The 14,875-nt window shown below is 52.5% G+C and overlaps 1 protein-coding gene across 2 annotated transcripts; it reads left to right on the forward strand.

The window, feature by feature from the left end:
• Positions 1-928: 928 nt before the first annotated feature.
• Positions 929-5,822, forward strand: LOC123045903 ((+)-neomenthol dehydrogenase). Of its 2 annotated transcripts, XM_044469143.1 has the most exons (4): positions 929-1,235; positions 1,349-1,610; positions 3,196-3,378; positions 4,841-5,822. In XM_044469143.1, the coding sequence occupies exons 1-4, from the start codon at positions 1,204-1,206 to the stop codon at positions 5,240-5,242; spliced, it is 879 nt and encodes a 292-aa protein (XP_044325078.1). In that variant the 5' UTR covers positions 929-1,203; the 3' UTR covers positions 5,243-5,822. The 2 variants fall into 2 exon arrangements, with proteins under 2 accessions (XP_044325078.1, XP_044325077.1); XM_044469142.1 differs by having other exon boundaries at positions 929-1,610.
• The last annotated feature ends 9,053 nt before the right edge of the window (positions 5,823-14,875 follow it).

Below are 14,875 nucleotides of genomic sequence, written 5' to 3' on the forward strand. Positions count from 1 at the left end.
GGGCGCTTCATGGGCTGGAGACGCTCTTAGCGTGTGTTTGGTAGGGTGCATGGAGGGTGCATGAGGGTAAAAGTTTCCAATAGGACCCACTTTTGCTTGTTTGGTAGGGTGCATAAGCTCATATGAGCTATACTGATCTGATGCATAAGAGGGCCCTCAACTATGCTCATCTCATGCACCCCAGACAGGGTGCATGGAGGCAGCCATGCTGGCCCTGACACTCGTCCCCACCCACCAGACCACGTCCAGATATGTTTATATTTTCAAAAAATATTTAGAATTTTACAATTTATTTGAATCTTTGAAAATTTTAGAATATCAAAATTTCTTTAAATTTTTGAAATTTTTAGGATTTCAAAGTTGTTTAAATTTTCAAAAAAATGTTCATAATTTCAATGTTTCTAAAAAAATCAACAATGTTCGGAATTTCAAAATAAAATAAAAAATTGTTTGAATTTTGAAAAAAACCAGAATTTCGAATTTAATTAAATTTTTATAAAATATTCAAAAGTTCAAATTTTGTTTAAATTTTCAAAAAAATCTTGGAATTTCCAATATGTTCAAATTTTCAAAAAAAAAATCAGAATTTCAGAATTTATTTTATTTATTTTTAAAAAAATTAGAATTCCAAAAATTTGTAAATTTTCAAATTTTGTTTAAATTTGTGTTCATATTTTTCCGATTTTGTTCATCATTCAAATATAATATTTGGAATTTGAAAATGTTCAGCATGTCTAAACACATGCAGGCTGTCAAACAAAGTCTCAGCTCAGCATGTCTCAGTGCATACATCGCTGCCAAACAACAGCAACTGCGTGGACTCAGCATGTCTACACTCAGCATGTATAAGAGAAACAACTAGGGTAGGTCCATACATGCTACCAAACACACCTTTAGAGGGCCCGGCTGTAGATGCTCTAGTCCTGCCCATGCGAGCGGCAGCAGCAGCAGCAGCTCTACGTTGCAGGCAGCCGCGGGTAGTGAACAGGAGCAGACAGATACCACTCGCGCGTGTCGTGTATAAATATCTCTCTCCCGGACTCCCCGCCGTCCCACCCAGCGCTTACTCGCGGTCGGCCAGTCCCCGTTCCGTCCCGCCCCGGCGACTCCACCACCCGCCCCTCTCGCCTCACCTTCCCTGCACGCACGCCCGCCCTCCCGCCCCAGCAGTTGACCCGCGCGACGCGCCGCTCGTCAGATCAGATGGACCATGCCAAGGAGCCGTCTCCCACGCGGTAATCAATCTATCAATCCTTCCCGCCTTCCCCGCGATTCGCCTCCTGCGCGCATTCTTGTTTCTGCCTGCGCCACCGGCGGCGATGGCTGACGCGGGCGGTGGCGCGTGCAGGGCGTGGTGGTCGAGGGACACGGTGGCCGTGGTGACGGGCGCCAACCGGGGCATCGGCCACTCGCTGGCCGCGCGGCTCGCGGAGCACGGCCTCACCGTCGTGCTCACCGCGCGGGACGGCGAGCGCGGGGAGGCCGCCGCCGCGCCGCTCCGCGACCGCGGGCTCCCCGTCGTCTTCCGCCGCCTCGACGTCTCCGACCCCGCCTCCGTCGCCGACTTCGCCGCCTGGCTCCGCGAAACCGTCGGCGGCCTCGACATCCTGGTACGCCATCGCCACGCCACCACCTCCCCTTTATCCTCCTCGCTTCCTCGCCCTAGGTGTCTGCATCTTCCACGCACAAGGTCAAATCTTCGGAGCGCCACCAAAGTTATTCCTACCTTTGCCATGGATGGGATGGATCAGCCATGAATATCCACGATTCCACGCACCAACGCGCATCGTCATCCGTAGTAGCGCTCTCGCTTTGCATCGGATCAGGCCGAGCCTGGTTCCGTTTCACACTGCATTATTGCGCTCTCTGTCTCGGACAGGGCACGCAACACAACACGAGCTCGCCAGCGCGTCGACCAACGGAATAAAAACGTCATGTCACTCTCAGAAAAGCCGCAAGAAGTGGCAGGCGGGGTACGGCGGAGCGGTGTGCGCAGCGCAGTTATGGCGTGCGTCCGACGGCCTTCCGTTCCCCGTTCGTCATCTGGGCCGTCTGCGCCGCCGGACAGCGACGGCCGGCCGGCAACCAGGTCCGACCTGACGACGATGTGTCGTGGTCTCGTGGAATATGTTACATGGCCGGTACAGTACGCACCTATACCTGGTTGCTTGCGTCCGGGGACCAACCCCAGCACTCAACCTGGTCAGGTTTTTGATGAACCGCACCACTCACAAGATATTGCTTTTACCAAGTGTGCCTCGTTGACTCGGAGTAGGTGATAATAATGTGCATCATCTACCGAGTTTACCGGAGTTCTTGTACTTAATTCTACAGATTATTTTTTGCACTAAAGATTTTAGTATCATGTCGATTTAGTCGACGTTTTCGTAATCAACATATATTCAGAGTTTCAGACATTTCTAGTTTCAACTGCTTGAACTTATGGTTGCATTCTTTACTGAAAATTTACAGAAGCACATGGGTCTTGCCCTTAGCCTTTAGTTGCAGCAAACGGATGCTTTCTGAGCGAGCCAAGCCAAGGATAAAGTTCATCACACTGTTGTTATATAACCCAAACCAAGCCAAGGAAGATTCTTTAATGCCAATTTTGTCAATGTTTGAGTAGTCATATATTCAGAGTTTCAGACATTTCTACTTTGAACTATTCAGATTTATGTTTCATTCTTTATTGAGAAAGCACACGCGTCTTCCTTATTTCTAGCGAGCCAAGCCAAGGATACTTTTCAGCACACTGTTGTCATATAGGAGAAGAAACGGGCAGACTCTAAACAAAATGGTGGCCCCTAACAGAATGTATTCAATTCAATGTTAACATAGTTCACTACCCCACTCTGGCTGAGTTAGCACTTTCATGCCACTTAATCATGTAGAAGTACTGCCCATCTTATGGCTCTCCAACTTTGTTGGTTCATCCATGCCGTCAAGTCATCATCTGATGTGGAAAACTTTTCGAAAGCATACTTTGATACTTGTGATTTGAGAGCCGGAGAGTGAAAGGCATGATACGCCAGTCAGCACTCACTAGTGCTGTTTCCATTTCTAGCTCCAACACCAAAACCAATGAGAAAAAGGAAGTTGTTTCACGACCACGCAGGTGTAAAGAAGCAAGAGGGCATGGCCTTCCTTCCTCCGGCGCTGGAATTAATGAAGTCACATTCCTGTCTGTCGATGCAGGTGAACAATGCCGCCGTGTCGTTCAACGAGATCGACACCAACTCGGTGGAGCACGCGGAGACGGTCCTCAACACCAACTTCTACGGGACCAAGCTGCTGACCGAGGCGCTTCTGCCCCTCTTCCGGCGATCGCCGGCCACCAGCCGGATCCTCAACATCAGCTCTCAGCTTGGCCTTCTTAACGTAAGTGTATGCATGTTCATTCAGATCAGATGGATAGTATTTCAAAGTTTGCAAACATGCCGTTGTGGGCTCGACTAGTCGATAACACAATCAAACTATCAAAGTGTGAACGCACGTGGCTAGCTATGTATAGAGACAAGAGAATTTTCAATTCTATCTCAAACCATATCGCAATCAGCAACGCCAGCAGCTCTACCTAATACCAGTACATTGTCCACTCACACTCCACAGAATGCATATATGTCCAAATTAAGCCACTTCATTTGAAATACCTAGTCTTTTCTTTCCTTATCGTTGAAAGAGCAAAGGGGGGAAGGTGCAACGTTTTCTTTCCACAAAACTCCAGGTTTGCTTTAGCTCTTCTGTTTAAAGATTCTCCAACCTACAGAGTTAGGTGTTCAATTCTGCCCACCAGTATATTCTTTGTTAAAAATGGATCATTCAAAAGGGACCACCCTCGCCTTTTTCTTCCTTATAAATTGTGTAAGTTCCAAATTTTTGGTTCCTAGCTTGATCACATGGCAATTGGCAACATATGTCATAAAAAATGATAGTCTGTAAAACGATCATGCACATCTGGACAAGCATGGATGAATGGGAGGGGATTTTTGGGATCTGGGTACACAGGAACCCACTTGATAAAATTTACAAAAAACGTAAAACAGTACTCCCTCCATCACAAAATAACTGTCTCAATTCTAGTACAACTTTATACTAAAGTTAGTACAAAGTGAGACACTTATTTTAGGACGGAGGGAGTACAATATATCTTAATAATAAATGACCATTTGTGACCTGGGTAAAAAAGGGAAAATGGTAGTGCTACAATTTAAGTTCCAAAACATAGAAAAATGTGTTTTTTGGCTAAGCTTTAGTAAGTGGGTACACCTAAACCATCAGTCCATCACCATTCCAATATTTTGCTGGATGACGAGCAAATATAGTGTCTGCTGGCAGTTATGTAAGCTGTGTCAGAGGAACCACAATAGAGGCGAATCTGGTAATGGCAAGCCGTTTATAGCGTCGGAAGTTGATTACAATAGTCAGCAGGGTATGAGCAAATCTGGTTCAAGGGCATTATTAGACAGTTGAAACATGGCGGGAACATTCACAGGGGCTTGTCTGCGACGACTAATTTTGCAGAGACAGAAGCTAGTGCGCCCACTGCATGCTCGTAAGCTCACCTAACAGAAAAAAAAGGGAAGTCTCGGCACCGCTGTTTCTATACCTGCACTCATTTCGTCACTAAGATTGTGGAAAACACACATTGGAACTAGGGACATGCGTAACTGTACTACTTAATGAGTACAGGCTACCATGCCAAGAAAGAAGGGATCATAGAGGTAGAGTGTGCGTACGCGTATGAGTGTATGTGCGTATGTATGAGCATATGTACTGTGTTTGAAAAAAAAGCGATAGACCGTATCTTGAAGCTTGGTGCTGTACGTTTACTCATGTGCAGAAGGTGCGCAACCCGTCGCTGAGGAGGCTGCTCCTGGACGAGGAGGCCCTGACGGAGGGCAAGATCGAGGCGATGGTGTCGCAGTTCCTGGCGCAGGTCAAGGACGGGACGTGGGGTGAGCACGGGTGGCCCAAGGTGTGGACGGACTACGCCGTCTCCAAGCTGGCCCTCAACGCCTACACCCGCGTCCTGGCGCAGCGGCTGCAGTCCGGCGGCGAGCGCGTCAGGGTCAACTGCTTCTGCCCCGGGTTCACGCGGACCGACATGACCAAGGGGTGGGGCAAGCGCACCGCCGAGGAGGTGGCCGACTTCGGCGCCCGGCTCGCGCTGCTCCCGCCCGGCGAGCTCCCCACCGGCACCTTCTTCAAGTGGCGCACGCCGCAGCTCTACTCCAAGCTCTGAGACACGTATCCGATGGTGTTCGTCTGTACGTCCCGTGCGTGGTCGATGGTTGCTCGAATTCTAGGCGCCTGCTGTACGTCCGTGGTGGAGTAAATATCTCGTTTCAGTTTAGCCATCGTTGCTGCTAGTTCGCTGCTCCTACCTAAGTGTACAATAGCTGATAAATCAGTGGTGTTCCACTCGTCCCATTGCTCTGGATCTTCACGCGGTATGGATTCAAGTAGCATCTCATTGCTTAGCCGCCACCGAGATTGTAGAGCACAGTGTGAGCCAGTATGGTGCTATCTTCCGGGAAATCAAGCAGAAGCACCGGCACTGTTTGTGTGACAATGTCCCCTCTTAGCCAGATGGAGCATAATTTGGATGATCATCTCATAGCAGGGGACTTGCCTTGGCCAGAAGTAGGGCATCATGTTCGCTTCCTTGCTCCCTCGGAGATCGCTTGTATTCCATTTGACATTGATTAATAAGGGTCAAAGTTTCGATGTTGTACTGATCGTTATGTTTGTGTTCGTGCTGGCTGAGCAATACAGTTTATGCATGATGTAGATCAAGCCAATATATGAATATTTCTTTTTCACCTTAGCTATATGCAAGTGTCCTGATTTTTGAAATTGGGTAAGCAGTAGTGGGGCAACAAAACATGAGTAATGGGCCAGTTTTACCAGATATTTGGGCCATTTATCTATAAGTATTCAGAAGATTTTGCATTGGCTGGGAGGCGGTGGCCCAGAGATTCATGCTGTTCTTTTATTATGTTCTTTCATCGCTTCTTAGTTAGTTTTTGACTTGCTTGTTTAGGGCAAGTTGATTTTTTTTCTAGGTTGAATTTTGACTCGTCTCTGTTAGGGGTTAGTCGATTTTTCGCTTGAAACCCGTTATACATTGCCTGTTTTTGTTTGTATGCCTTTTTAGCTTTCGATTTTTTTTCTACATATGTATTATTTACATGTTGGATGAGAAAAAATGTATACACGCAAATACTATACAATATGTGTGTAAGTTATATTAGAGTATAAAAATTACACTGTTATATACTTATTATTTGCATATTAAAAAGTGCAATCTCAGTGCAAAGTTGTGCGCTTTTTTTTTCGTCTTAAAGGGTAATACTAATGTCACTTATTTACTTTTTCTAAGAAAGCTACATTATTTTGAGTTTTTATATTTTTATTTTACTTCCCTTTTTTGTGAGGGTAATATCAATGCCACTAATTTATTCCCTCCTAGGAAACTTCTTTTTGCGAAATTATTATATGCTTAATCTTGCATATTATAAAAAACATATTTTTTGTGTAAATTTTGTCCAAAATTATCATTTTTTATTTTTTATTTTCTTTCTTCCTAAATGGTAATATCAATGCCTCTAATTTATTTTCTTTAAAAAATCATTATTTTGATTTATTTTCTTTTGGGTTTTAATTCATTTTTTCATCTTCTTTAAGGGTAATACCAATGGCGCTAATTTATTCCTTCTTGTTGTACTTATTTTCACGAAAAACACTATTGTACGCATGTTCTTGCATATGATAAAAAGCACAGATTATGTGTAAATTGTGTGCAATTTTTTCCATTATTTATTCAAAATTTTCTTTTCTTCAAGGTTAATGGCATGCCACTAATTCATTTTTCCTTAGATTTTTTTTAGTTTTTATTTCACTTTTTTCTTCTTCTTTAAGTGTAAACTACTAATGCCACTAATTTATTCCTTCCTAGAAAACTTATTTGTACGGAAATTTCACTATTATAAGCTTATTGTTGCATATTATGAAAAACACAATTTATGTGTTTTTGTTTCATCACTTTTTTTTTCTTCCTAAAGGGTAATATGAATGCCACCAATTCATTCTTTCTTAGAAAACATAATATTTTATTTTTTAGTGTTTATTTTATTTTCGTCGTTTAGAAAACTACACATATTATAAACCTGCCTACACATTTGATCATCACCCGCATGTGAAGATTAATTGGACTCTAACTTCACATAAATAAATAGCCCTCATAGTGTAGTTAAGTTCCATTAGGTCGATCGGTCAAAACTTACACATAGAAGATATATCTATGAACTCAAACACTTTTGTGCAGTTTTCGGGATCTCCTCATCAAAATATAATATTATAGCCAGCTAGCTTGTGTTGTGTCAGGCAAGGAAGACGTGCGTCTGAAGCATGCACCACTCTCACTGGTCGTCGCCGGCTAGTGTCGGATTTCGGGTTCTGACAGACCCTCAAGGTTCGAACTTTGGAGTGCGCGCGGAGATCACACCTCCTACCAACTTACGTCTCGTCGCCTCGCAAAGAATCTAAACTACACGAAGAACAACACAAGGGACACGAGGTTTATACTTGTTCGGGTCACCATTGTGGTGTAATACCCTACTCTAGTTTGTGGTGTGGTGAATTGCCTCAGGGGCTGGTGATGAACAATACAATGGAAGAACTGTCTCGCGAGGGGAGGAGTTCTTGTGTGGTGATTCTGGCTAAGGTTCGCCTGATCGATCTCCGAATCCCCATGCTTTGGTAGCTAGTCCTATTTATAGAGCGAGGCCTTGGTCCTCTTCCCAAATATTGAGCGGGAAGGGCGCCAACAATTGGCCATTTTGAAGGGGAACATCTATTACACTTATCCTGACTAAAGTTGGTCCCCGCCTGCCAAAGACTCTGACGATGACGCTGACTTGGGCTCCACGATGACATCCATCCTGCCGTTCTACTAGTCTTGGTCTTGTTGCACCGAAATGGTTGCCTTTGCTTGATACCCTTGCCTGCGCTTGCCCCCTTTGCACCAAAGAGGAAACAAGGACTCTGCGCAGGCCGACGCCCGCCTGGCGCCCGCCTGGCTTCGTTCGTCATGGCTTGCGTCACGGGCATCTCGTGAGGTACCCCGCCTTGATCTCTCCGCCTCCTCGCGAGCCAGCCTGACGAGGCTGTGCCTGAGGAAGCTTCCTGTCGTCCGCCCCGCGAGGCTTGGCAGGCAAGTCTGGGTACCCCCGTTCCCAGAACGCTGAAAGTAGCCCCCGGGCTCAAGGCGCGCCCGGACTTGGCTTAGCAGGGAAGCGAAGGGGCAAGTGCGAAGCACTGCGGGCCCCAACAGCCTGCGGCCTTGGGCGCCGCGTGGCGGTTGATTGGACGGGGGCATCCCTGCTTCCCCACGACGCATCGGCAACTGCTTGACTTGACAAGAGAGTGGCACTAGGCCAGGCTTACCCTCTTTGCCTTCTCTAGTCATCGCCCAGATCCCCTTTCTCGTTGTCCTCCTTCTTGCTCCCGAAATACCCAGATCTACTCCAACCCCTCATCTCAGCAAGACATGGCGCCTCGTCAGACCCCGGTCGGAGCCTGGTACTCGCCCGCTCTGGATCCTCCGAACGTGTCAGAGAAGAACCTTGCCCGGACGCCCCACATGATGGCGGCGCAAGGCAACGGCGGGGCGGCCGCTTTCAAGGTTGGCTCCGCCCTTCCCGAGGACAAGGAAGCACCTTCTAGCCGCTCTTCGTGAGCGCCATCGCCGCCGGTCTGGTGCCTCCCTTTTCCGAGTTCTCCCTTTCTGTTCTCCGCCACTACAACCTGCAAGATCTGCACCTTCATCCCAACTCTGTTCTTCTCCTGGCGATTTTCGCCTATTACTGCGAGGCTCATGTTGGGGTGAGGCCCTCGGTGGCCTTGCTGCGCCATTACTTTTACCTCCGGGTTTCTCGCGGCCCCATCACTGCGTGCGCGAGCTTTATTGCGTACTCCAGCTCCAATGCTATCTCGAAGCCCGGGAAGAGGATCGAAGGCTTCCGGAGCAAGTGGGTCATGGTGGATGCTGGACGCATCCACCCCCGGCTGATGCTGCCTACGAGGCAGCCTGAGGCCGTCGACGCTTGGTCCCGCACGGAGCTCGTCGATCCCCGCGCGAGGCCTGTGCTGGAGAGGATGGACACGAACCTGTGGCCAGGCAACATGGCGTCGGCGAAGCTGACCGGGGCGTCGCTCCTGAGGGAGTTTCTGGAGCACCGGGTGGCTCCGCTTCAGGAACACTCGCTCCCGCTGTGGAGGCTCGGGGAAGCCGATGCCGCCCTTCGCCCGAGCTCTGTAGTCTTGGCCGACAGAGATCTGGCCGCGGTCCTCCAATCCTTGGTTGAGGGAGACGTGGCGAGATTGGAGGGTGCTCCTGTACCCCTGTTCATTCGGGATGATTGGGAGCAGGTGGTGAACTCCATGCCCGCCTTCAACGGGGATGGGCCTGTGCCCGTGGAGGTTCCTGAGGACCTGGCGGCCCTGGCAACGGTGAACATATCTTCCAGCGACTCTGGCAAAGAGGAGGAAGAAGAGGGGGAGGAAGAGGAGCCCGACTCCGAGGCGACCGACTGGGAGTCGAGAGAGCCCCTCCCTCAGTGCAGGTCCCGCGCTCTCCGCCTCATGTCGGACGACGACGAGGATGGCGACGAGCGAGGTGGGGAGTGTTCGCCCCTGATCCCAAAGAAGGACAAGACGGGGCTGGTTCTCCGCGGGCCTGCTTCGGCTCCGAGGCGATCTGCAGACGTGCCTCCTGCTCCCGAGTCTCCTGAGGCTGAACCCAGTAGCCGGCTCTCAGGCTTCAAGTTCGGCCGGAGGCTGCTTGAGTCCGTGAGCGATGACCAGTAAGTGCTTGATTTTCGTTCTGCTTCCTGCTTTTGTTGCTGAGGCTTGACGTCCATATCCCTTGGCTAGGCCGGTGCCTGCGGCAAAAAGGCTGAAGGGGGCCCCTGAGGCTTCGCCTGGGGTAGTACTTCCACCCGTGGGAGAAGGAGGCGGCAAAGCTCGGGCCTCTCCTGCCCGGCCATCCTCGCGAGGCCAGGCGGGGCGTGCTGGGGCGAGTTCAGCCCCCGTGACCCAAGCGACTCCCGAGGCATCCTTGCCTGACACCACTGCCGCAGTCATCGGGGCACAGAAGGTCCCGACTCATGGCGCTGTGATCACGCTGCCGTCTTCTCCTCCTACTCCGCCAACTGCCATTTCTCCGACTCCTTCTACTATCCTGGATCATGCTGCTGCTGAGCTGGACCGGCTGCGAGAAGATCTTCAGGGCACCGACCCTCGCTGGCCTGGCGCCTGGAGCTGGCCTCTAGCTGGGTCCGCTCTGATGCTTCAGTTTGAGCGGCGCTGGTCTAGGCCGCGACGACCTGCGATGAGGAGAAGAATGCCATCCTTCAAGCCAAGGCCGCTCGCGACGCCGCCTTGGGTGAGGATGCGGATGTTCGGGGCCGCTACAAGGCGCTGGAGAGTGAGCTGCAAGGCCTGTGCGACCAGCTCGCCAAGGAGGCCCGAGACCGCAAGGAGAAGGAGGAGGAGATGAAAACTCGCGAAACTGCCGCCAAGGTCCGGGACGTCGAGCTTGATGAACGCCATGGCCGATTGGATACGCTCGAGTAGGCGTTGGAAGCGAAGAGGATCAAGCTGGACGGCAAGGCGAGGGTCCTGGCCGAGGACCGCGTTGCCTTCGCGAAGCTGGAGGAGAGGGCTCGCGCCTCGCTGAAGACGCTTTATGATGGCGGCCTAGAAAAACCGTTGGCCGGCGCCGAGGATGGCCCCACCAAGTTGCTTCCCTTCCTGGTCCGCGCACTTGAAGATGTCGCCATTGGTCTTGCCCCCACGGCTGAGGCTGAGGCGCGTGTCCTTTCTTCTGCAGCGCTAGCGCGCGTCTTCACTCCCGTCTACCTTCGCGACCCCAACGTTGACCTTGACAGCCTGCTGGAGCCTGCGAGCGGCGAGCTTGCCGCTGCCGTTGCTGAGGCTGTGAAGGGTCAAGCGGAAGCCCTACTGGCGAAGTTCCGCGCCTTCAGCACCAAGCCAAGGCGAGACGCTGCTGACCCTGGGGCTCCGCGAGGTGAAGCCCCCCAGCGCAACTCCGCCACCAGCGATGGCACTGCTGGGAAGTGACCCCTTCGCGGCTCCTGTCCTGCTTTAGCTCCTGCAACATGTATCATGCCTCGTGGAGGCGTTTAAACTTGTGTTTGGTGTTGTGAGAACAACCTATGGACTGTAATATTTGCTTTTGAATTCCTTGAGATTTGCGTCTTTCCTTCCTACTTTCCTGTGTTCTACGTTGGCAGAGCCCGGCCCCGCGCATACCTCAACCGTCGTTAGCCCCGACCGGAAACCAGGACGGGACCAAGGAGTGAGGGGCTACATGACCAGTTAGACTCCTGAGTCGCGATGCTCAGGAGTCCCCCTTGACGCACGAACAACAAGTAGGGAGGGGAGGTGTAGGAGTAGATCTACCGTTCTACGTCGGCAGGGCCCGGCCCCGCGCATACCTCAACCGCCGTTAGCCTTTCGGAACTAAGGGGTGAGGGGATACATGACCAGTTAGGCTCCTGAGTCGTGATGCTCCGGAGTCCCAATTGACGTTCAAACGACCTTCGTACCTTGGCTCCACCCGGGGAGAGACGTGCGACGAACCAGGCCCGAGGGGCCTAGCTGGGTGGCGTGCGCCTGGGCGTGACCCAGGCGTAGCCCCCGTGCCCAGCCCCCTCACACGGCACTCCCGAGGGGAGGCGTTATGATGGGGCCGGACACTGGGCTCTGGGCTCCCTGAGGTTGATGCGGCCGGGGGCCACCCTCAGTTGTTTATCACCAGCGCGGAGCATAGCGCTTCCGTATGTGTACGGGCATAGCCGCTCCTCGGCAGTGTCGTCAGCCAGCACGGAGCATGGTGCTTCCACTGGTGCGTGGGAGGGGGCTCCCCTTTGGGAGGAGCCCCCGGGGCGTGTACAGCCCCGCCCTGACACGTAGTTGGCACGGTAGGGCCTGACGAGGTGTATCTGGGCACCCGTGAGCCTGCGCGGGACTCACGAGGCCCTACCTCAAGGCGGGTTGCGCCTGGCTCTGGTCCTTTACTTGTAACGTGCTCCTGCAAATTTGGTTAGATGCCGACGCTCCATGTCCTCAGGTCCTGGCCCTTGAGCGAGCTCAGTCGTCGCTGGTATGCCAGGTCGCGATGCCGTGGACAAGGCCAGGAGGTGAGGGCTGGAGAGCCAGTAAGAGTCCATGAGTCGCGGTGCTCAGGTACCCCCTTTAACATGCAAGCGGCTGGCATGAGGGAAGAAGGGTGCTGTCACAGGCATCAAGTAATGATCATGGCAGGTCAAACGCACGACCTGAATAAACGCGAGAGAGATACATGCCGCTGGGTCAGGCCCGAGTGGCTTGGGGATAATGCAGCCCGAGGGGCGCCCACAACAAAGTAGGCTAAAAACATGAACAAAAGGGGTACATGTCGCAGGGACGGACCCACGCGGCCTAGGAATGATGCAGCCCTGGGGGCGCTCCCAGCTGAAAAGGGAACTCGAAGGATGTCACCTGATGATGTTGGGGATGAAGGGATGCTGAAGTAGCGGAAGTTGTGCGTTGCGGAAGTTGATCTTCACGAGCCCCCAGGCCCAGGAGCCTCGGGAGGCTCCGGAGGCGCTGGCGGCTCCTCGAGGACCATCTCCATCTCCGCCAGGACTGCGGAATGCCTGACCTCTTGAGCCTCCAGAATGCTCCTCATGAGGTGCTGACGCACAACAGCCGCGTTTGGCAAGCCGTAAGGCATGCGAACATAGCTGTGGGGTGGACCTTCGCAGCATCCCACGCGTGATGGCCAGAAGCGCTCCTAAGAGGCGACTCGGTTGAGTCCTGGTACATCGATGTAGACGCGCAGCCCACCATCCTCGCCCGGATGGGGAGCTATGGCGGGTAAGCGGCGGCTGCCACTCATGACTCTTGACTCCTGCAGCTCCTGAATGATCTCGCTGATGAACTCCTAAGGGTTTGGCCCTCCTTGCCTTGCTCCTTCCTGAGAGAAATGTGCTTTGAAACACGCCTCCAAGTGGTGCCCGAGTGCCTCCCTCGTGATCTTGGCAAAGTCGATGGCCCTCCAGGAGAGAGCCCCCGAGCCTTGCCCGAGGAGGGCGCCGGGCGCGCCTTCCTATGCGACAGAAGGAGGCGCCTCTTGAACGGGCGCGGGTCCTGAGGTGCCTGCCTCTCGAGGGTTCGGACCAGGCGATGTCTTCTTCTTCTTAGGGACTGCCTCGCGAAACCTTCCGCTCCTGTGATCTGGGTCTTCGATTGACGTGGCCTGAAAAGCACGCTCCACAGAACACACAACATCCCTCTCCTCACAAGGCACCGTGATGACTCCACTGCTTCCTGGCATCTTGAGGACATTGTAGCCGTGATGAGTCACTGCCATGAACTTGGCCAGGGCTGGGTACCCGAGGATGGCATTGTACGGCAGGCGGATGTGGGCGATTTCGAAGTCAATGAGCTCGGTGCGGTAGTTGTCGCGCTGCCCAAAGGTGACAGGGAGGCGGACTTGCCCTATCGAAATAGTGGAACCATCAGTGACTCCTGAGAAAGGCTTGGTTGGCTGAAGCTGATTGTATGTCACTTGGAGATTGTTGAAAGTCTCGACGGGCAGGACGTTGAGTCCTGCTCCGCCATCGATGAGGGTTCTGGTAACCTGCACATTGCTGATGATTGGGGAACAAAGCATCGGGAGGACTCCGGATGTGGCTGCGCACTTGAGCTGATCCACTGAGCTGAACGTGATGGCGCATGCTGACCACCTGAGAGGGCGCGTGGCCTCAAGCTTGGGGAGGACTGCATTCACCTCGCGAGCAAACTGTTTGAAGATGCGTTGAAAGGCTGGGGCCTGAGCGCCGCCCAAGATACAAGTGATTACGCGCGGTTCCTGGAAGCCCCCAGCCCCTTCGTCCTGATGATGGTCTTCATTCCTCCTCGGCTGTGGTGGTAGAGGAGGGAGGCCTGCGTTGCCTTGTGGGTGATCCTCGCGAGGCTGATCCCTCCAACCTCCCTCACGAGGCTGATCCTGCCAGCGGTCCTTGCGAGGTCGGTCACGCCACCCTTGGCGAGGGCCACGGTCTTCCCATCGTCCTCTACCTCTTCCTCCTCCTCGGCCATAGCCCTGGTCGCTGCGCTCGGGGCGTCGGCCGGCACGCACATCCCGCACAGCCCTGAGCTCTTGGCATTCGTTGGTGTTGTGGGTGTGGAGGTCGTGGTACACGCAGTACCGGCTGCCCTTGGATGACTCATGCTGATCCTTGCCTCGCTTGGTGTCTGGCTCTGCTGCAAGCATGGCAGCCCCCTTGCGCTTCACGTCCTTGACCTTAGGCTTCTTCTCTTCTAGATCGGCGGTCGGAAGCTCGAGGAGGGAAAGGCACCCTTCCTTAGCCCTGGCGCACTTGGTCGCCAAATTGAACAGCTCCAGGGATGTGCACAGGTCTTCATGGATTGCTAGCTCCTCTTTCATCTTGATGTCACGCACGCCGTCGGAGAAGGCTGAAATGATGGCCTCCTTACTCACCCTGGGGATCTTGAGGCGAGCGTTGTTGAAGCGCTGGATGTACTTTTGCAGGGTCTCTCCTGGCTGCTGCTTGATGTGACGCAGGTCGCTCATGGCCCGGGGCCGGTCGCGAGTGCCTTGGAAGTTGGCGATGAAGCGGGTGCGCATCTCGTCCCAGGAGGAAATCGTGCCAGGAGCCAGGTTCAGGAGCCAGGTGTGGGCACCGTCCTTGAGCACCATGGTAAACCAGTTCGCCATGACCTTCTCGTCCCCGTTGGCGGCTTCGATGCCCAGCTCGTAGAGCTGGAGGAACTCCGCAGG

The sequence above is a fragment of the Triticum aestivum genome, chromosome 2B (genome assembly GCF_018294505.1).
Source record: "Triticum aestivum cultivar Chinese Spring chromosome 2B, IWGSC CS RefSeq v2.1, whole genome shotgun sequence".
In the NCBI taxonomy this organism is placed as follows: Eukaryota; Viridiplantae; Streptophyta; class Magnoliopsida; order Poales; family Poaceae; genus Triticum; species Triticum aestivum.